This window comes from Salmo salar, chromosome ssa15, assembly GCF_905237065.1.
Source record: "Salmo salar chromosome ssa15, Ssal_v3.1, whole genome shotgun sequence".
Lineage (NCBI taxonomy): Eukaryota > Metazoa > Chordata > Actinopteri > Salmoniformes > Salmonidae > Salmo > Salmo salar.
Genome location: NC_059456.1, coordinates 59,033,885 through 59,056,971, shown reverse-complemented (window position 1 = coordinate 59,056,971; position 23,087 = coordinate 59,033,885). Strand labels below are relative to the sequence as shown.

Sequence of the window (23,087 nt, the reverse complement as noted above, 5' to 3'; positions counted from 1 at the left end):
CATAGACTACAGTGTTATCTCATTAATTTCACTGTCTCCTTCGCCACATATATGGTCTGTGGTTCTAGATGCTAATAATAGAGGCAATTCTGATCCGGGAACAGTTTCAATATTGGGCTCATAATGGCTGAGATTAAACCTATAATTGGGAGAGCCGATCTGAAATTAGTTAGGGTCCAAAAGCTACTTGGTGACACAGCACCTCAGCTAAGGATCAATGTGCAAACAATACCACACTGAATCCTACAATAAGAAGACAGGATGCTGGTGATGGCCCGGCCCACTGGCGGCCCTTTCTTACCTTCTGTTTCCTCTTCTCTTTCCTCTTGTCCTCCGTGTCCTGCAGCATCTTCTCTCTCCATAGGTCAAAGAAGTAGGAGGGGTTTGTGTAGAACTTCAGCCCCTCCTTACCATCATCCCTGTAGGAGCAGTAGGAAACCAGAGTTACTCCTAGACACCGATTTAAGGTCAGTTTTGCTGATCCTAGATCTGCTACTCAGAGCGTTGCAAACCAGAGATGGCTGATGAGGGTCAGAGGGGTCAGAGGGCATGCTGAGTAGAGGTGTCTGTCTGTATGCAGTCCCATAGCGGCAGGTAGCCTAGAGGTTAGAGCATTGGGCCAGTAACCAAAAGGTTGCTGGATCAAATCCTGAGCTCACAAGGTAAAAATATGTCGTTCTGCCCCTGAACAAGGCAGTTAACCCACTGTTCCCCGGTAGGCCTTCATTGTAAATAAGAATTTGTTCTTAACTGACTTGCCTAGTTACATAAAGGTTAAATACAAAATAGCGATATCTACAGCTGCTTCTCAGCATAGGCTAGCTCAACAGCCGACATCTATCCTAGAGAAGACAGACACTGAGCCATACAGCTATTAAACCCACACTATTAAACTGAGAACCCAGACAAATAAAAGGCCCTGGACCACTTGCTGTGGTTTCATTATGGATTATTTATGTCCAGCTGGCTCTCTGAATTCAATTCAATTTAATGGGCTTTAATGGCATGGGAAACATATGTTTACATTGCCAAAGCAAGTGAAATAGATAATAAACAAAAGTGAAATAACAATACATAATTAACAGTAAACATTACACTAAAAGAATAAAGACATTTGAAATGTCATATTATGTCTATATACAGTGTTGTAATGATTAATAAATAGTTAAAGTACAAAAGGGAAAATAAATAAACATAAATAGAGATTGTGTTTACAATGGTGTTTGTTCTTTATTGGTTGCCCTTTTCTTGTGACAACAGGTCACAAATCTTGCTGCTGTGATGGCACACTGTGGTATTTCACCCAATAGATATGAGAGAATTCTTTAGAATTTTTAGAATTCTTTGTGGCTCTGTGTAATCTGAGGGAAATATGTGTCTCTAATATGATCATACATTTGGCAGGCGGTTAGGAAGTGCAGCTCGGGGGCGGAGCTAGCATGTTGGAGTGAACGGCTGTGTGAGAGAGAGGCTCCTGCTACTTTTTTGCGAAACAATCTAACTTAACCTACTTTATGGCACTTTTTACAACAAACGTTTCTTTCTAATACAATATTGTACATTTCTATGTGAAAATGCCGAGTAATAAGGGACCAAAGGACAATAAATCAGACATGGCGGAAGGCACAGGTAACAACGTGTCACTTACAGAACTTACCCGGGCTCTGGGAGAACTACGTGTTGCTATAGCTGAGGATCTTAAGGCTACTATTGCTGAACTGGACACCAAAATCGAGAGCACCATTCAAACGGTTGCTTCGCAGGGCCAGAGTATTGTGGAAAGCTTCTGAATTCAACGCTGGTAGGATCGATGAGTTAGAGAAGCTATGCACGTCCTTGCAGGATAGTGTGCAGAGGCTTTCTGTGAACGTGGTCGACCTAGAGGGCCGATCCAAACGTCATAACCTTTGCGTTGTTGGTCTGGCAGAGGGGGTGGAGGCTGGCTCTCGCCCAACCGACTTCTTCGCCAAGCTATTGAGGGATGCAATGAGATCGGATGTTTTGGCTTCGGATCCCCAGCTGGACCGTGCACATCGCGCCCTTGTCCCAGTGCCTGGACCGGGCCAACGTCCTCGCCCAGTAATCCTCTGTTGTCACAGTTTCAAGACCAAGGATCTTATCCTGCGCGAGGCTCGAATGAGGGGTAACCTGTTAAATAAAGGACACCCCTTCCGTGTCTATGAGGATTATGCAGACGATGTGGCAAAGCACCGCGCCAGCTACAGAGATGTCATGACCAAACTCTATCTTCGCCCAGCCTTGCTCTTCCCTGCAAGACTCCTTGCTCTTCCCTGCAAGAATTACCTCTCCTTCCGGTGAGAAGATTTGGCTCTCCCCGGTTTTGGACACAGAGAAGTTTATCTGGGAATATACACCAATCCCCCGTACAGGTAGAGTGCCTTGTCATTGTGTGTTAGGGTCTGCTCATGGACTCGAATCCATACTATACCATAACGGGTGAAACCTTATTAAACTGTCTCAGCAAGGGCTACCGACGCTGAGCCAACCAAGAGCTCTTATTTAACGTTAATTTCACTTCCATTCCGGCTAGACGGCTAGACGACTGACCATTCCGGCTAGACGGCTAGACGACTGACCTGTCGTTGGAGTTCAGAGTGATGCCTGTTTGGGTGGCCTTCCAGGTTTGATCATTGACACTTTTGGATGGATATACTTATATTTTTGTTTATTGGTCAATTCTTACATTATTCTTATTACCATACCATTTATTTATTGCTTGCAGGGGACTGGGGGTGATGGTTGGGGAGGGGCAGACACAGACATCTGGATAGCAAGTTGGTGTTTTGTGCCGTTCTGCTTCTGTCATAGACGTGGGCCGCTCTCCCGATTAGATTCCCACCAGCCTTTTGTGGTGCTTGTGTCTATGTTTAGGTGTGCGTACATATAATTATTATTTGTACTTTATTATTATTATTATTTCATTTTTTCTATATGTATATAGTAAAAAAATGTATATATATATTTTTTGTGTGTAAGTGTGTGTGTATGTATATATATATGTACATGTATGTGTGTGTGTGTGTGTGTGTATGTATGTATGTATGTATGTATGTATGTATGTATGTATGTATTGTCATGACGTTGGCCTGTGGGTAAGGTTTATGACCCCCCCATAAATACCTTTCTCCCTTCCCCTCTCTTTCTGACCCTACTGAAGGACTGCTGTCCTGAAGGACTGCTGTCCTGTTAAATATAGAGAGTCTGGGAACATCAAACAAATGGGGAAAGGAACCATATTTTGGTAATAAAACCAGTTGGAAATATGCTTTGGAACGTAATGAGTATGGATGTCAGTTCGGTTGTCATCTGAGACATTATGACTGATGACAGGACGATATAAACTGTACCTGGGAAAGTATACACCCTCTAGTTATCAGAGTCACATGGAATTGTTATGCAATTGAAATGTTTGATATTGAAATTGTTTGTTAGGAGATTAAATGTAATTTTAGCTTCCAAATGAGAGAATTGGGTTTTCATAAGGAAAGTGCCCTGCTTGATCAGTGGCCCACCCCTGTGAAGAGACAGGGGTTATAAACGATGAAACACATCCTTCCTCCTCTCCACTATATAAGCCTTTGACGAAAAGATAACCACATGTTCCAGTACGTGATGTCTGCAGCCTCTACGTTAGAAGGACACACAGGTCAAGTACAGAACTAAACCAACCTCGGCGTGAGCTTTGATGGTGAATGGTATGAACTTTGAGCTTATTCACTACAGAAGTGATACTTCCAGCCGTTGAGTTAGCAGCGGCCGCTGTAGACGTGGGCTAGGAAAGGACGGACGACGGATTCAGTCTAACAACGAACAGACGAAGATACCACCACGTATCCAATTTACCACCAGAGACATTCTTCCGAGGACCGGAAGATCTGTTGGCCAACCCGGCCAGCATCTACGACCAACCTAACGAAGCGCAGCTCAGAGTAAATATTTATTGCATTTTCCTTTTCCAAATGGGCGGTAATTTAGAATGCATAAGATACTGTATTTATGATAGCATAGCTGCTGTTTCTTTGTTCCTAAGTCTTCCCGCTCTTTCATTCAAGCCCAACCCCCTTTCCTTTGTGTAACCAGCCATCATACAGGTTCCGTCTACCAGGGATGTTTTCTGTATGACATCATTTGTATTCTGTGTATTTGTAATTCTGTGTGATTGGTTTAGGTATTTAGTAAATAAATAATTAAACCCAATTTTGTATTGCTGATTCAACTTGTTAGCCAGGGTTTGTGAAGATAGCCAAGAATTTACAACTTTCATTATGAGACTGAAAATACGATAAGGGTTAATATTGACTGCTATCGATGTAAAAGATTACTAAGTATTTTAAGAGTTTATTCGGAAGATGACGGCTCTATAAACGTTCTTCCGTGGTGCCCCGACTTTCTAGTTAACTACATTTACATGATTAGCTTAATCAGGTAATATTAATTACAGAGAAATAATTTTATAGGTTAGCATGTCATATCACTTAATCCGGCATAGCCAAAGACACGACAGTATGTATGTATGTATGTATGTATGTATGTATGTATGTATGTATATATATATGTGTGTATAGATCGGAACAAACAATTTAAAAAAATATATATATATTTATTTTTTGATTGGGGGTACGTTTAATTTAGTAAAATCCTTGTTCCGATCTCCTAACCCACAATATGTAAATGTACTGCTGTCTACCTGTATGTCGGTTGCTGATGGTTTATGTTTAGACCGGCATTGCTTAGCAATATAATCTTGTGATGCTATATCTTGCTTATCTCAGGGATTGACCCAAGATGACGCTTAAGTGCGCAATATGTTTAATTTCAACTTATTCTGTTTAGGTTTATTAGATGCTAATTGAACACTTTATTCGTGGGAGCCTCCTCAGTTCAGATGTTAGTAGAAGTTCTAGGATAGTGAGAGGTGAACGTATAGTTGGGATTTTATTTTTGTTTTACCTCGTTCGAGGTCGCGCCGTGCATTTTTGGCATCGGCCAGACAATGTGTTTATTATTTTTATTTTTCTATTTTTTTCCCTCCTATTTGTGTATGCCTGTTAAAGGTGGGTTGATGGGGGGGGGGGGGTAAATATTGGGAAAGTAGGGGGACAGGGTGGAGAGTAAAGGTGCTTGCCGGGAGGGAGGGGTTGGTTGGATACTGCTCGGGTGTATGTGCTACATATGTTGATCGTGATGGTTTGGTGCGCTTTTTACCTTTTTATTGAGTTACATGTTATGCAGGCCACCATAGGAACTACAAACAAGAGGAGGGCGGGACTTACATTCACTTCCTGGAATGTCAAGGGTTTAAACGAACGAAATAAGAGAGGCAAGGTCCTAGCCCACTTGAAAGCACTCTCGTCTGATATTATATTTTTGCAAGAAACCCATCTGAAAAACTATTCTCATAACAGACTTAAATGTAGGTGGGTGGGGCAAGTGTATCACTCTAACTTCTCTGCCAAAACGAGAGGCACAGCGATTCTGGTACGGAAAGGAATTCCCTTTCTACATAAAACCACTATTGCGGATAAAGAGGGTCATTATGTGATCATAATAGGAGAGATCCTCTCTACTTCTGTAACTCTACTAAATATCTATGGGCCAAACATTGATAACCCCTCTTTTTTCAAAAGAGTCCTTGCCCTGATTCCAGATATCTCCCATACTAACCTGGTCATTGGAGGGGACCTTAACTGTGTGCTAGACCAATATTTGGATAGATCCTCTACCCGACAAACCCCTACCTCCTCTTCAAGCGAATTCTTGAATACCTACATAAACAATTCTAACTTATTTGATATATGGAGGATCTCTAACCCTACGGGTAGGGAATAATCCTTTTACTCTCATGTTCACAATGTTTATACTCGAATTTACAACTTTTTGGTTGATCCGAAATTACTTCCCTATGCCTGTAATGTGAGGTATCATGATATTATAATCTCTGATCACAGTCCACTCACCTTCTCCCTGAGATTGGGTGACATTTTACCAAACGAGAGGTTTTGGAGGTTGAATCCTCAGCTGCTCACAAGAACCAACATTCTGTGAACATCTTAATGACCAAATTACATTTTTCTTTGATACCAACGACAACACAGAGACTTCCCCAGCATTATTGTGGGAAACACTGAAGGCTAATTTGAGAGGCTGTATCATCACCTTTCAGTCTGCCAGGAGTAGGCAAAACAGAGGACAATTGGTTGAATTGGAGGGACAAATTCACTTACTGGATAGGGAGAATGCTAGCCATCCATCTATGGAGAAACATAAAAAATTACCTCTTTAAAATTTGAATATAATCAGATTCTCTCAGCTAAAATTGCTAAATCTTTTCTCTATGCGAAGCAAAAATATTTTGAGTTTGGTGACAAATCACACAAATTACTCGCCAGACAACTTCGGAAAAATGTGAGTGACCGAATGATTCACAAAGTTAAATCTTCATCTGGGGAATTACTCTCTTACCCCAAAGACATCAATGACAGATTCCGTCAGTTTTATGAGACTCTATATACATCTAAAGCGGATCCTAACCTCTTAATTATGCAAAACAAATTGGAGGACTGGTTATTTTCCTGCCCTGAACCAGGAAGATTCCAACTTCCTGAACAAGGAAATATCTCTTGAAGAAATTCGAGAAACAATTAAATCTCTAAGTGAATCCTATAAAACATTCAGCAACATGCTCTCTCCCTTCCTGCACAAAATGTTGGTTCAGGCCAATGAGGATGGAGCTCTCCCACCTACCTTGGATGAGGTGTTCATTACAGTTAGACATAAGAAGGGTAAAGATCCGGAAGAGGTAGGGTCATACAGACCAATATCTCTCCTTAATACAGACCAAAAGATTTTAGCAAAAACTCTGGCTAACAGGCTTAGCACTTTAATTGGCAAATTGGTCCATTCGGACCAGACAGGCTTTATCCCTAACAAAAACTCATTCTTCAATCTCAGGCGCCTCTTCAACATTATGTATTCTCAGAGGTTAACTAAAGTGGACCTTGCTGTTATATCTCTTGACGGTGAAAAGGCCTTTGACCAAGTTGAGTGGTCCTATCTATTCAAGGTCCTGCAGAAATTTAATTGATTTGATTTTGAATTTTTTATATTGGAGATGGGTTCATAAATTGGATCCAGCTTTTATATAGGAACCCCTGTGCGAGAATACTCACTAACCAATCATTGTCGCCCCGATTTAACCTTTATAGAGGGACAAGGCAGGTTTGTGCGTTGTCGCCTATGCTCTTCGCCCTAATTATTGAACCTCTCACTCAGGCGATCAGATCTCATGCAGCAATACACGGCTATAATACTAAAGATACTCTAAATAAGATTTTCCTATACGCAGATGACATTCTCCTCTCTGTAACAGAACCCCAAGCTAGTATGCCATCTATTCTTGATGTGATTTATTTGTTTGGTACCTTCTCAGGATACAGAATAAATTGGAACAAGAGCAAATTAATGCCCATTCGGTTGCAAAACACCTCTTGGCTATCTTCAGAAAAATTTACCTGTCTAAGAATTGTAGTTACCAAACAATACTCCTCACTATTTAAAGAGAATTTCCCCTCTCTGATGCAAAAACTCAAGGCAAACATACAATTTTGGAGAACTCTCTCAATTTCTCTGCTCGGAAGAATTAATGGCATTAAAATGGTCTTCCTCCAACAACTGCTCTACCTATACCAGAACATCCCAGTATTCATACCTAAGTCCTTTCATAAACAACTGGACTCAATTATCAATCCTTTCATCTGGGATTATAAAACACACAGGATAGGTAAAAACACCTCTGTAAATCCAAGATGGAAGGAGGATTGTCTCTCTTAAATGTTATATTTTACTATTGGGCCGCTAACCTCCGTGCTGTTACGTTTTTGCTGGATGACGCACTTCCATCATCCAGCTGGCTTAGTATGGAGTGTGAAGAGTGTCACCCCTTCTCTCTTGGCGCTGTGATTTTATCGCCTGTCAATCTGGAGATATCACTTTATTGGAACAATCCTATTATACATAGCACAGTCCGAATCTGGAAGCAAATTAAAGTCCACTTTGATCTTAGATCAATATCATTCATGCTCCCTGTTGGCAGGAATCCCTCCTTTGCCCCCTCTAACCTTGATAACACCTTTGAGCGATGGGGAGAGCTAGGGATAAGTACCATAGGGGATCTATATATAGAAGGGACCTTTGCCTCCTTTGAGTTGCTGAGGGAAAGTTAATCTTCCCAGAAGTAACTTTTTCAGATACCTACAAATTAGAGACTATGTTTTAGCATTCCCAACATTTGGGAATGCTAAACCTTCCATGTTTGATGGATGCATAAAAATATGCCCCACCTCAGACAAACTGATATCTCATCTACATGATACTTTTCAATCTGTTAGCATACCTTCTACAGATGCCATTAACCTCTCTAGGGTATGTGGGACGCTACCGTCCCACCTGGCCAACATCCAGTGAAATTGCAGAGCGCCAAATTCAAAAACAGAAATACTCATAATAAAAATTAATAAAACATACAAGTGGTATACATCGGTTTAAAGATTAACTTCTTGTTAATCCAACCGTTGTGTCAGATTTCTAAAAGGCTTTACGGCGAAAGCATACCATGTGATTATCTGAGGACAGCACCAAGCACACAAAACATTACAAACAGTTACCAGCCAAGTAGAGGAGTAATAAAAGTCAAAAATGGCGATAAAATGAATCACTTACCTTTGATGATCTTCATATGGTTGCACTCACAAGACTCCCAGTTACACAATAAATGTTTGTTTGTTCGATAAAGTCCCTCTTTATATCCAAAAACCAGGGTTTGCTTGGGGTGGTCTTAGCTGGTTGGGGTGTGGCTGGTGATGCTGTGGTCTGGGTGTAGGTCCTCTTGCCGTGGGTTCTCTCGGTGCAGGTCCTTCGAGACGGGGTCTTGCATATCTGGGAGGGTCTCCAGCTGGTTTGGGCGGGGTGTCCGTTGCTCTGTTGCTCCTGTGTGAGGTGCTGGGGCTACGGTTAAGGGTGACATCCTTCAGGGTCCTGGCAAAAGTTGGGATTGCTGCCTTGTAGAGGTGGACCTGGTCGTAAAGGCTGTTCAAGTCCAGGGTGGAGTGGTGGTCCAGGTATACACTAGGTTTTGAGGCACAGTCTCGTGAAATGCTTGCATTCACCCACTGTATGGTGGCAGGGTGAACATATTTTTGTGGTAGTAGGGTGGAGATAACCACGTGTGTGGGGGAAAGTGGAAGAAGCTTTTTCAATCACTCCCTTGAGTGCTGTTGCCACCCTTACCTGCTGGGTCCTCAGGTCATTTGTGCCCGTGTGAATTATAATGTGGCTGGGAGACCCTAGTCTGTCCTTTGACAACAGCACCAGGGCATGCCTATTGTTTAGGAACCAGAGTTTAGCCACTTTGTGTTTGGAAAAAGTGAATCCTCTTGAATGTATTTGCCATTTGAGTCAATGAGGAGCACAATCTCTGGCTTTTGTGTGTCTTCAGTAGATGTGGGGGGGTTGTCAGTAGGGCTATCGGGGGAGCTGACAGGAGGGCTGTTAGGAGGGGTGGGGTCTGTTGGGTTGGTGAGTCCTGTGTTGTCTGTCCCATTGTGGTGTTGAGGATGTGGTCCGGGTCTGTGGTGGGCTGTTCTGCTGACTTGTCTGGGGGAGTGTCCTGCTCTCTGTCACACCTCAGCTTTCTGACCTCGTCCTTCAGTGCCATGTGTGCCTCTTAGGTCTCTCACCTCAGTCCGTAAAGCAGCCAGCTCTCTCAGACAGCTGTCCATCTCCACCTTCTGCCCTCGGGGTCTTGTTGGAGGGGGGGGTTGTTGTGCTGGTTTGTTTGGTGGGCTTGTTCTGTCTGGATTGTGTGGACTAGCTCTCTAAGGAGATGGAGGAGCAGTGCAGTTGTGGGACCTGGGTGTGTTCAGTGCTGGGGGGGTGACAATACTCGTCTACAGGACAGTTTGAAGAGGTGTGATCAGACTCACTCAGGATGGGGGAGTCATCACAGAGAGAGAGCTTTTCCTGCAGTGCTCTCTCTTTGATCCCATAAAAGTCCTGCTGGAACTGCATGAGGATGCCCTGCACCATTACTATCCCAGACTTGCACACGTTGACAGAGGTTGTTTCAATTTCCTCAATGTCTAGTATTCTGAGTTTCCACCCTGGGCCAATACCCTCTCTCTTGACATAGGGGTAGTGCGTTCTTATAGCACTGTCCCATGCCAGGGGACGGTCTGCGTGGAAAATGAAGTTGCTTACGTTCCCCTCTTTGTAGCAGTCAGCAAATAGTGTCTCTGGATTGTCCTTGAGGAGTTTTTTTTGTACTTATCCTTGCAGGATTATTTTTTATATCCATTGGGATCTGTAGGGATAAGCTATGGGGCTTCAAAGGCCAATGCATTTGGGTGGGGGGAGGGGGCTGTGAAACTCTCCTGCCATTGTTGGACTCAAGAGTTTTCACACATCTGACTTCACACTTCAGTGCTAATTGAAGGTCTGTTCTGTCCTAGTGTAACCGATGTGAAATGGCTAGTTAGTTAGCGGTGGTGCGCGCTAATAGCGTTTCAATCAGTGACGTCACTCGCTCTGAGACTTGAAGTAGGGTTTCCCCTTGCGTTGCAAGGGCCGCGGCTTTTGTGGCGCGATGGGTAACGATGCTTCGTGGGGTGTCAGTTGTTGATGTGTGCAAGGGTCCCTGGTTCGAGCCCGGGTTGGGGCGAAGAGAGGGACGGAACCTACACTGTTACATTGGTGCCGTGACCCGGATCGTTGGTTGCTGCGGAAAAGGAGGAGGTCAAAGGGGGGGTGAGTGTAACCGATGTGAAATGGCTAGTTAGTTAGCGGTGGTGCGCGCTAATAGCGTTTCAATCAGTGACGTCACTCGCTCTGAGACTTGAAGTAGGGTTTCCCCTTGCGTTGCAAGGGCCGCGGCTTTTGTGGCGCGATGGGTAACGATGCTTCGTGGGGTGTCAGTTGTTGATGTGTGCAAGGGTCCCTGGTTCGAGCCCGGGTTGGGGCGAAGAGAGGGACGGAACCTACACTGTTACACTAGCATCTTGGTAACTTAGTATACTTCTTTACTTAGCTTTATATACTGCTCAAAAAAATAAAGGGAACACTTACACAACACATCCTAGATCTGAATGAAAGAAATAATCTTATTAAATACTTTTTTCTTTACATAGTTGAATGTGCTGACAACAAAATCACACAAAAATAATCAATGGAAATCCAATTTATCAACCCATGGAGGTCTGGATTTGGAGTCACACTCAAAATTAAAGTGGAAAACCACACTACAGGCTGATCCAACTTTGATGTAATGTCCTTAAAACAAGTCAAAATGAGGCTCAGCAGTGTGTGTGGCCTCCACGTGCCTGTATGACCTCCCTACAACGCCTGGGCATGCTCCTGATGAGGTGGCGGATGGTCTCCTGAGGGGTCTCCTCCCAGACCTGGACTAAAGCATCCGCCAACTCCTGGACAGTCGGTGGTGCAACGTGGCGTTGGTGGATGGAGAGAGACATGATGTCCCAGATGTGCTCAATTGGATTCAGGTCTGGGGAACGGGCGGGCCAGTCCATAGCATCAATGCCTTCCTCTTGCAGGAACTGCTGACACACTCCAGCCACATGAGGTCTAGCCTTGTCTTGCATTAGGAGGAACCCAGGGCCAACCGCACCAGCATAAGGTCTCACAAGGGGTCTGAGGATCTCATCTCGGTACCTAATGGCAGTCAGGCTACCTCTGGCGAGCACATGGAGGGCTGTGCGGCCCCCCAAAGAAATGCCACCCCACACCATGACTGACCCACCACCAAACCGGTCATGCTGGAGGATGTTGCAGGCAGCAGAACGTTCTCCACGGCGTCTCCAGACTCTGTCACGTCTGTCATGTGCTCAGTGTGAACCTGCTTTCATCTGTGAAGAGCACAGGGCGCCAGTGGCGAATTTGCCAATCTTGGTGTTCTTTGGCAAATGCCAAACGTCTTGCACGGTGTTGGGCTGTAAGCACAACCCCCACCTGTGGACGTCGGGCCCTCATACCACCCTCATGGAGTCTGTTTCTGACCGTTTGAGCAGACACATGCACATTTGTGGCCTGCTGGAGGTCATTTTGCAGGGCTCTGGCAGTGCTTCTCCCGCTCCTCCTTGCACAAAGGCAGAGGTAGCGGTCCTGCTGCTGGGTTGTTGCCCTCCTACGGCCTCCTCCACGTCTCCTGATGTACTGGCCTGTATCCTGGTAGCGCCTCCATGCTCTGGACACTACGCTGACAGACACAGCAAACCTTCTTGCCACAGCTCGCATTGATGTGCCATCCTGGATGAGCTGCACTACCTGAGCCACTTGTGTGGGTTGTAGACTCCGTCTCATGCTACCACTAGAGTGAAAGCACCGCCAGCATTCAAAAGTGACCAAAACGTCAGCCAGGAAGCATAGGAACTGAGAAGTGGTCTGTGGTCCCCACCTGCAGAACCACTCCTTTATTGGGGGTGTCATGCTAATTGCCTATAATTTCCACCTGTTGTCTATTCCATTTGCACAACAGCATGTGAAATTTATTGTCAATCAGTGTTGCTTCCTAAGTGGACAGATTGATTTCACAGAAGTGTGATTGACTTGGAGTTACATTGTGTTGTTTAAGTGTTCCCTAGCTTCAGACTGAACATTACTCACTCAGTTTTGTGTTGGATGGTATTTCCAGGTTCTGTTGTGTTTCTTCTGCAGGTTTTGGTTTGTTAGAAGTTTTTTCTTGATGGTGCTTGTAGTATAGTCCATTAGGGTAATTTTGTCCAAAGTCAAGATTTTAGGTATGGAATTTTGATTTGGATTGAAGGTTTTAATGTTGAGGTTACAAACGGAGAGCCAAGTAAGCTAACATGCACACCAACAGTATAAAGATCCACCAGGCAGTTTTCCGTCTCAGGTCAAAGCTGCTATTAGCCTGGTAGTATTTGCTTGGTGTGATCAATAATGCAGTGGTTGCATCAGTAGTGTTATCACACACAGACACACAGACAGACTAAGATTCTAACCAATGGGGTGTGATTTTGAAGAGGTTCTTACCAATGACATCATGGTATGTTTATGGGCTGTTCAGGTGCTGACTAATAAGGTGTCAGGTTGCAAAAACATTACCCAATCTGGAGGGAGGTTGCTGTGATGCTCACCTGTAGGGTGTGAGGATGTTGAGGGGTGGTGGCTGCTCGCAGAGGTCAAACGTCTCCTGCAGGGGGATGGGCAGTGACAGGCGGGAAAACAGCTGCTGGTCCTGGATGGTGGAGCTCCTAAATGCCTTCCTCATAGTAATGTCCTGGAGAGATACTGGTGAGAAGGAAAGAAAGAGAGAGGCAGTCATGCAGAAGAACAGCTCCTGACTTTTTGGTTGTTAAAGGTGAGATGAACACGATGAAATTAGAAAAACATATATAAGTAATCAAATTGTACAACTGAAGATCAACACAAAAGGAAAAGATTGACAGTGTGAGTTAAAAGAGCGATCTTAAAGTGGAACTGACAGCATTTTAGCAACATTAACTGAAATCTTACTACAATCTGTTCATATACTGTACACCCCCAGGAATAATATGACACTTAAAAAAAAAAAAAAAATCTGACAAGCGAGCATTTAGGTCATTTTCACAAATTCTTAGAATGTTTGGGAATTACGTATACTAAGGCATTTGTGAAAATTCTATAGCAATATAGAGTGGGAAAGCGGCTGTGCATTTGGTCAATTAATAGACACTGCAGGACATAAAACCTAATAAAAACATCTTTACAGTCCTATTGATCAAACAACGATGGAAAGCTAAGGCTATCTGTTCCCTTATAAAAATGCTTTTGTTGCTACAAACTTCCTGCAAGTTTGTGGCAATTTTTCAGCAAACCAAATAGTGCGCCACAAAATGTTGCCAGAAGTTTGAAAATGTTTTGTCACGAGTGGTGAATCTGCGGCAAACCAACAATAATATTTATTGCCACTAGTGGCAAACAGTTTACCAGAAACAGTTTCTGGTGAACACATGAGTTCCAAGACCAGTAATTCTGACCAATCAACGAAACTGTTGGAAAATGGAAACCAAGCTATCAAGCTAGCTACAACACCTACCAAAGTTGTCCGGTGAGTGTCTAACTTATTAATTAAACTTCCTAATAAACTTTAACATTGTATTAGCTAAATTATGCCTAGTTAGCAATGTCATGTTTCATGGGATAGATTGAAACACATTTTGTTGATACCAGTTTCATTCTGTCAGCGCCACAGACTGACTGGCTTACCTAGCTAATGTTATCTATCATATTTTTGCACAATTCATGTGATAAGAAGCTAGCTAACTAATGATTTGCCTAAACACATATTTTTAGGTGAATACGTTGTTGTCTTTTAATCAATATGCATGTCAATATGCTAGTGTCACGGTTCAGTAGCATGTTAGCTAGCACAACTGCTAAGGTAGCTAGCTAGCTACCAGAACAGAACTTCACTTTTGCAGATGGATACCCATCCCCTACCTGTGGATAGGACTAACGAGCATGCTCGCGACGCTAGCTTGTTGTCGCGGAATATAACTACATTTACAGCTTTTGTTGACGTTTGGCTAGCTAACTATGTCAGTGTCTGTAACGGTGGCTAGCTAACGTAGCTAGCTAAGTATGACACTTCTTCTGGACTGTCTCGGACACTGTTTCACTCGTTAGCCAACGTTAGATAAGTTAGCTGACTAGCTAAGTTACAATAGCTAGATTTTACTTATTCTCCCTCTGGGTTCATTTAACCAAGCTATTTGGCAGGCTTATCTCATGCTTGCATGGTGATTGATTGAGTTAGCTAGAGCTACTGTACTGGTTTACGGCTGGGACTGCAAGTTTGTGTCCTGGATTCCTGTTAAGTAGCAGTTAGCTGCTAGCCATCATGAAAATGGAGCAGACTAATGCTAGCAGTGCTAGCCCACCGGTGTTTTTAACCACGGCTGGGAACAAATGCGTCAGGTGTGATATTTCTTCCACACAACAACAAGATGAAGATAAGGTGGAACTGGAAAATGGACAGGGATTTGTCTGCCTTAAATGCACCACCATCAAGCAGCTTAGGGAAGAGATCCTCCAACTGTTAGCTTTGCAACGAGAAAAGGATAACCTGCTTTCTAAGTACACCGACCTTGCTGTAACCCAGGCAAATTGAATCTCAGTTTTAAATGCCTCCTATAGCAAAGCTGTCGTTGAGTCGGGCGGTGTTGATCTGTCCCAATCCAACGGAAAGATGTTAAGCCCAACGCCACAGCCCATGGGAGACTGGAAGCTCATAAGGCGTAGGAGATCAGGGAGGCAGTCTGGCCACCCTTCATCTATCCGAGATGATCCGATCCAGCTATCAAACAGCTTTGCCCTGCTTGAGATGGACCTACCAGCCCAGCGGCACCCTCCCCCACGGCCACTACAGTTCAGCAGGTCACTTCCCCATCGGATTCCATCACGACCACCATCATTCTGGGCAGCTCGATAGTGAGAGATTTTGGCCTGCCTATAATCTGTGGACCGACCAAGGTCCACTGTCATCCAAGAGCTCGTGTCAATGACATCAACTCCCTCCTGCCCATGGTTCTGTCCAAATACTATATTAAAACCATTGTCACTCATGTAGGTTTTCACGACGATCTGAGGCACTGAGGGAGAACTACAAACTAAAACACGCTCACTAGCACAGGGAAGAGAATAATTATCTCTGATCCCTCCAGTGCTACCAAATGGGTACGGAACGTTTCAGCCGACTCTTTGCCCTTAACAAGTACCTGAAGAAAGTTTGCAACGACAGGAATGTCTCTTTTTGTAACAATTTTGATTTGCTGTGGGAGCAACCAGCACCTTCTAAAAGAGACAGGATTCACCCTAACCGCACCGGTTACAGGATTATTTCCAGTAACATCGCAAAACTGTTTTAGAGACTGACAGATTGGGTCTGTTAGTGAGCCAGTTCTCCCTGTCAGAAGGACATCATATCAACTGCTGTAGAAATGGCACTATGGTTATTGTGAGTAACCTAATTTATGTTCCTTTAACTCAGCCTTCTAGTGACTTTATACAAACTGTCATCTCCTACCATTCTGATAAATTGTCTGAATACGTGTTTGTAACGTTAATAATTTGGTTGTTATTCCATTGGTTACCTTGAGGCAGATTCCCCAGGGTCAGAGTGGCCCACACTCATTGAATATGGCGCTTTTAAAAGTTAGAGCAATCTCAAGTAAAACCTTTCTCGAGAATGACCTCATTACTGAGCGCAAAGTTGATTGTATGTTTCTCACTGAAACATGGCTGTCATCAGACTGTATTGCCACTCTAATTGAAGTATCCCCCCGGGCTACAGCTTTTCATACTCTATCAGAAAAGAAAAAAAGGGTGGGGGGACAGCCTCTATTTCTACTAATGCTGTCAACTGTAAGGACATTTCATTTGGCAACTTTGGGTCTTTTGAGCATCACGCTGTACTGTTTAAATGTCAGCCACCAGTGCTGGCCCTAACCCTGTACAGGCCAAGAAGCACTGCCCCACTTTCTTCATTGATTTATCTGAACTATTGTCTATTGTCCTTGAGAACTATGATAAAATCATTGTGTTGGGCGATTTTAATATTCATGTTGACAAAGAGACTGACTCCAAGGCTATTGAATTTCTGAATCTTTTGAGCTCTATGGACTTTATCCAACATGCTACTAGGCCCACCCATAACCACGGCCATACTCGGGACCTGGTTATTACCAAGGGGCTTTCTGTTGACATATCTTCTATTGTAGATGTTGCTTTATCTGATCACCACTGTATTTTTTACTATCTTGTTGCCCATAGCACAGGGTAACGTAAATTCTGGACTATAAGCCGCAACTTTTTTCCCACGCTTTGAACCTCGCGGCTTAACCTGTTAGGGCTAGGGGGCAGCATTTGCACGTCTGGATAAAAAAAATGTACCCGATTTAATCTGGTTACTAATCCTACCCAGTAACTAGAATATGCATATACTTATTATATATGGATAGAAAACACTCTAAAGTTTCTAAAACTGTTTGAATGGTGTCTGTGAGTATAACAGAACTCATTTGGCAGGCAAAACCCTGAGACATTTTCTGACAGGAAGTGGATACCTGATGTGTTGTATTGACTTTAAACCTATCCCATTGAAAAACACAGGGGCTTAGGAATATTTTGGCACTTCCTATTGCTTCCACTAGATGTCACCAGCCTTTACAAAGTGTTTTGAGTCTTCTGGAGGGAGATCTGACCGAACAAGAGCCATGGAACGATGATGTCCCATTAGACACCTGGCGCGCGAGTTCATGTTGGGTACCCTCGTTCCAATACGTTATAAAAGAGTATGCATTCGTCCACCTTGAATATTATTCATGTTCTGGTTAAAAAAGGCCCTAATGATTTATGCTATACAACGTTTGACATGTTTGAACGAACGGAAATATATTTTTTCCCCTCGTTCATGACGAGAAGTCCGGCTGGCTTACATCATGTGCTAACGAGACGGAGATTTTTGGACATAAATTATGAGCTTTTTTGAACAAAACGACATTCGTTATGGACCTGTGATACCTGGAAGTGACATCTGATGAAGAGAATCAAAGGTAATGGATTATTTACATAGTATTTTCGATTTTAGATCTCCCCAACATGACGTCTAGTCTGTATCGCAACGCGTATTTTTCTGGGCGCAGTGCTCAGATTATTGCAAAGTGTGATTTCCCAGTAAGGTTATTTTTAAATCTGGCAAGTTGATTGCGTTCAAGAGATGTAAATCTATAATTCTTTAAATGACAATATAATATTTTACCAATGTTTTCTAATTTTAATTATTTAATTTGTGGTGTTGACTTGACTGCCGGTTATTGGAGGGAAACGATTTCCTCAACATCAATGCCATAGTAAAACGCTGTTTTTGGATATAAATATGAACTTGATAGAACTAAAAATGCATGCATTGTCTAACATAATGTCCTAGGAGTGTCATCTGATGGAGATTGTAAAAGGTTAGTGCATCATTTTAGCTGGTTTTATGGTTTTGGTGACCCTGTCTTTGACTTGACAAAACATTACACACAACTCTTGTAAATGTACTGTCCTAACATACTCTAAATTTATGCTTTCGCCGTAAAACCTTTTTGAAATCGTAAAACGTGGTTAGATTAAGGAGATGTTTATCTTTCAAATGGTGTAAAATAGTTGTATTTTTGAAAAATTTGAATTTTGACATTTATTTGGATTCAAATTTGCCGCTCTTGAAATGCACCTGCTGTTGATGGAGTGCACCACGGGTGGCACGCTAGCGTCCCACCTAGCCCCAAGAGGTTAACGAGAGTCTTGTCTTTAAAATGGTGTAGAATAGTCATATGTTTGAGAAATTGAAGTAATAGCATTTCTAAGGTATTTGAATAACGCGCCACGGGATTCAACTGGCTGTTGAGTAGGTGGGACGATTTCGTCCCGCCGACCCCAGAGAGTTTAAAGCTTGGTCGCAAATGGGTCTTCCAAATGGACAATGACCCCAAGCATACTTCCAAAGTTGTGGCAAAATGTATAAAGGATAACAAAGTCAAGGTATTGGAGTGGCCATCACAAAGCCCTGACCTCAATCCCATAGAATGTTTGCGGGCAGAACTGAAAAATGCGTGTGCGAGCAACGAGGCCTACAAACCTGACTCAGTTACAACAGCTCTGTCAGGAGGAATGGGACAAAATTCACCCAACTTATTGTGGGAAGCTTGTGGAAGGCTACCCAAAATGTTTGACCCAAGTTAAAGAATTTAAAGGCAATGCTACCAAATACTAATTGAGTGTATGTAAACTTCTGACCCACTGGGAATGTGATGAAAGAAATAAAAGCTGAAATAAATCATTCTCTCTACTATTATTCTGACATTTCACATTCTTAAAATAAAGTGGTAATCCTAACTGACCTAAAACAGGGAATATTTACTAGGATTAAATGTCACATTTTGAAAAACATCTGAAATACAGTGACCCCTTTCATATGACAACCAAGCCCTGCAATGGCTGAGAAAAAAAAAAGAATCCCCTCATCCAGCTGGTCTTGGGGCTGAGTTCATAAACTTGTTCTACTAACCCACTGAAGCCTCAGGACCTGTCCTGTCCTGTCCTGTTGGGGGAGGACACAGAGAGCTGTGGGTTGGCAGCGCACTACAATGCTGCCTGCCATAAGATGAGAGACAGTGTCTGACAGACCAACCAACCTGCAGACGTCTTCTACGCCATTGTCCATTGTATGGTTAATTCTACTCTTGATTATTATTGTTACTGATTGTCCCATTGACAATCTTGATAATTATTATTTCAATTATGTTAATATTGTAAATGTATAACTTTATTTCAAAAGTAAGCTTTGTCAATATGTGCATCGTCACATCATACCAACAAAGCAATTTGAACTGAGAGAGAGAGAGAAAGAGGGAGATATGCAACAGGTTTTGTGTGCAATCTACAGTGGGAATTTACAAACTAAGCATGTCTGTTTACTCAGTCTGCCAGATCAGAGGCAGTAGGGATGACTAGGGATATTCTCTTGATAAGTGTGTGCCCTGCTAAGCATTCAAAAATGTAACGAGTACTTTTGGGTGTGAGGGAAAATGTATGGAGTAAAAAGTACATTATTTTCTTTAGGAATGTAGTGAAGTAAAAGCAAAAGTTGTCAAAAATATAAATAGTAAAGTACAGGTACCCCAAAAAACGACTTAAGTAGTACTTTAAAGTAGTTTTACTTAAGTACTTTACACCACTGACTGAGACTGCAATAAAAGTAGGACCCGTATTAACCACCATCATCATTATGGTAGTCACAATTAGCGTCAGGAAATTTCAAATTCATTCACAACCATTGTAATCCGCCTGCAGGCTAATGTTCTATAGCCGCAATTTGCTCTAATTGGCTGAATTTGACTCCATCTGCTCCAAAGCAAAGCCTGGGTAGACGGCTAAGCTAACGCTAAGCGCTAACCCATTGGTCAACGGCAGTGGGTGAAATTTACCTTCTTTAATACTGAACCAACTGACATTTTGGAACAGAATGAGAATAACAAGAGGAAAATCCATGCTGTGCTGCCAATAGCACACGACTGCTCTCAGAAAACAGCCTTGAGAAATTGCTGAGAGAGGAAGAAATCTACAAGACAGCGAACCCAATCGATCTCACAGGGCAAAAACTTTTTTTCTCAAAGCCAGATGGACTGGGATTTAAAGGTCTTCCACTCTATCCATTTCCATCTCTGTCTGTCTCCCTCTTTTTCCATTTCCCTCTCCGTCTCTCTCTTGCTTTCTATTCCCCTCTCTCCATTTCCCTGTCTGTCTCTCTCTATTTCCATCTATCTCCCCATTTCCCTCTCTGTCTCTCCGTCTCTCTCGTCACCTATTAGAGGGCAGGAAATAACATCCACAAAGCTAAGGGATGGCCTGAGGGGCTTGGAGACGAATAAACACAATTAAGTAGGGATGAACAGAGTCACACAAGAGCTCTCAGACTGGAGAGAGAGAGGTCCACTGCTGTAACCTAAGCAGTACTGAGAGTATTGGACGTGAAGGACTCCCACAGTAGACAGCCACAGTATTCTCCCAGGGCACCACACACACACAGGGGACCTTCACCTAGGACTCTCGGTCTTGGTGGTAAATAAAATCTAAATCCAACCCAGATGGAGGAAGAATGGATTTGTCCCAACATGTCCCTCAAGCCTCCTGTGTTCTCCTCCCTGAGAGTTCTGCTGGAGGTAGAACTCACATCCCTAAGTGCTTCTGATTTCTTATTCCCTAAACACTCCCTCTCTTAATACCTACTCTGACACTCTATCCTACACTCCCCCACACTCCATAACCCTTCTCCCTTCACATGAAAGCTGAACAGAAGCTGAAACTTTATACAGTACATTTGGTATACTGTTTGTGTATGTTTTTGCTGTGTGTGTGTCTGTGTGTGTGTGTTCTGGGTGAGGTGTTTACCTCCTGCTAGACACTCACTTCGCAGAGCAATATAGTTTCCCTTGACGTATGGGTCAATTAATTTACCGCGTGAATAGGAAGTCTTGTTCTATTCTGTTCAGTGATGAAAACAGACAGACGTAAGACATTTAGCATACAGGTGGATTCAGTAGAGAGCCATGCTGCTCTATGGCAGAGCAGAGCAGGGGGTGTGGTGGCTGTCAGATCATGTTAACCATGGGCGTGACAGCACAGAGAAGCATCACAGCAGCCGGTGTCAGGGCACATTTTTCAACAGCGTGAAGAGCCAAAAACAGCTCTGCCAAGTAGTGTTGAGCTCTACAGATATACACTACACATCACAGGATGCAATGCACACAGACAGATCTTTAGCATGGTCACTTGTTCTACTGTATACTCAAACAGGTAAGGTGTGTAAACCCAAACACTTGGACTAAAGGCAAATCTTTCTAAACAACATCTTTTACAGGAATTAATTGGCATTTGGTCTTATTCAAATATTTCAAAATTACATTTTTCTTCATCCCTTCGGGATTCCGGTGGAGGGGAGGATGCATTTGACATATGCATATTTGAACAGGGTCTCTGGGTTTGTGTGAGTCTCTGTTTCTCTGGATTGCAGGGACAACAGCAGAAGTAGCAGGTGCTGTATCTCTGTTAGAGTTCCTTATCTGTGCAGCTATCTGTGCAGAGTGAGGGGGTATAGTTTATCTTCCTTTAGCCCTCTGATAACATCTACAGTGGTTCCTCCTTTAAAAGTTGCGAGCTTACACCGCGCGACTTAGAGGTACCCAGCGTCACGGCTTCATTGCGCTAGAGCACTCATTATGCATTTGGGTCCCAAGGTTTTTATATGACCGATCATAACGAGTGGTTCCAATGACGAATGACGCAAGCCACCCCTCCCTGGTGACTTTCTTCAGCAAAGATGGCTGACAAAACATTACAGGGAGGCAAATGTAAGTAGTTATGACATCATAATGAGTCAAGCAAAAAAAAAATACAATTGAGAGGAATATAAAAGTTAACATAGAGACAAATGATTGTGCATATTTTTGTCATAAAATTAATTTATGAAAATCGCTATTTTGCAAAAATATCCAAAACCAGGTGTATCAAACTCCTTTCTGTGAATGATACTGTGTCTGCATGCATGTATTACAATTATACACTTCAACAGTGTTTACCACTCCTGCTCCTGGGACATCAATGATTACACATTGTAACTATGCAATAGACTTGAAACATGTTTTGTAATTCATATATACAGAATAAAAAACAGTACATCCTGCCAGCACGCCCACAAGCATGCTGAATGATGGTGGAAGAGAGCGAGGAATGAGATGGGAGTAACAATCCAGGATATTTGCTCTGAGACCTGCATAATAATGTAATGAAACAAGCAGGGAGCAGGTTTCGAACCCTCAACATTCTAGCCCGAAGTCCAGCACGCTGCCCAAATGTATTAATTGGGGTTGGGGCCGATTGTGGCTAAAAAAACTTTATCTATTGGAATCTTTAACATGTGGAAAGGGGAAAAGGTATTATTATTAGTTTTTCACAAGCGTAGCAGGATGGACTATTAGATGAACAATATCAGCGTATCAGAAGTTTCTGTCCATGACTGATGCAACCCGAAAAAGCATTAAAGACAGAGTTAATGAGTACTTGAGGTCACCGAGAAAGTCTGGACATGGCCTGCTCTCCCTTTTGAAGGAATTAGGCACTTTCCCATGTTTACTACAGTATGTACTGTATGCTATGTTGTCAGACTGCACAGTAGCCTAATAAACAAATGCAGGTGGCTTGTATCTTCAAAATGCTTTAAATGCTTTATTATCCATATGTAAAAGCATATACTGTACAGTACTGTATTTCTTCATCAGCTTTTGTTAATGATATAAGGATAAAAATACTATTTTCTTTGGTACGTAACTCCTCCCATGGCTCTGGGCTCCCTCTGTCAGACTCACTCTCTGGATGTGTACATCGCTCCCTGACAGCTGACAACACCCATTTTAAAGGCACTGGGACTGGGAGGGAGGATATTCTGTATAAGGAGT

The 23,087-nt window shown here is 42.9% G+C and overlaps 1 protein-coding gene across 1 annotated transcript in view; it reads right to left on the bottom strand.

Annotated features, from left to right (window-relative positions):
- LOC106571806 (wiskott-Aldrich syndrome protein family member 1) overlaps nucleotides 1-23,087 on the bottom strand; it is a 181,803-nt gene that overhangs the window by 22,433 nt on the left and 136,283 nt on the right. The window contains 2 exon segments of the mRNA XM_014145271.2: nucleotides 302-419; nucleotides 13,188-13,341. Of these exon segments, the coding sequence (XP_014000746.2) occupies nucleotides 302-419; nucleotides 13,188-13,341 (272 nt within the window).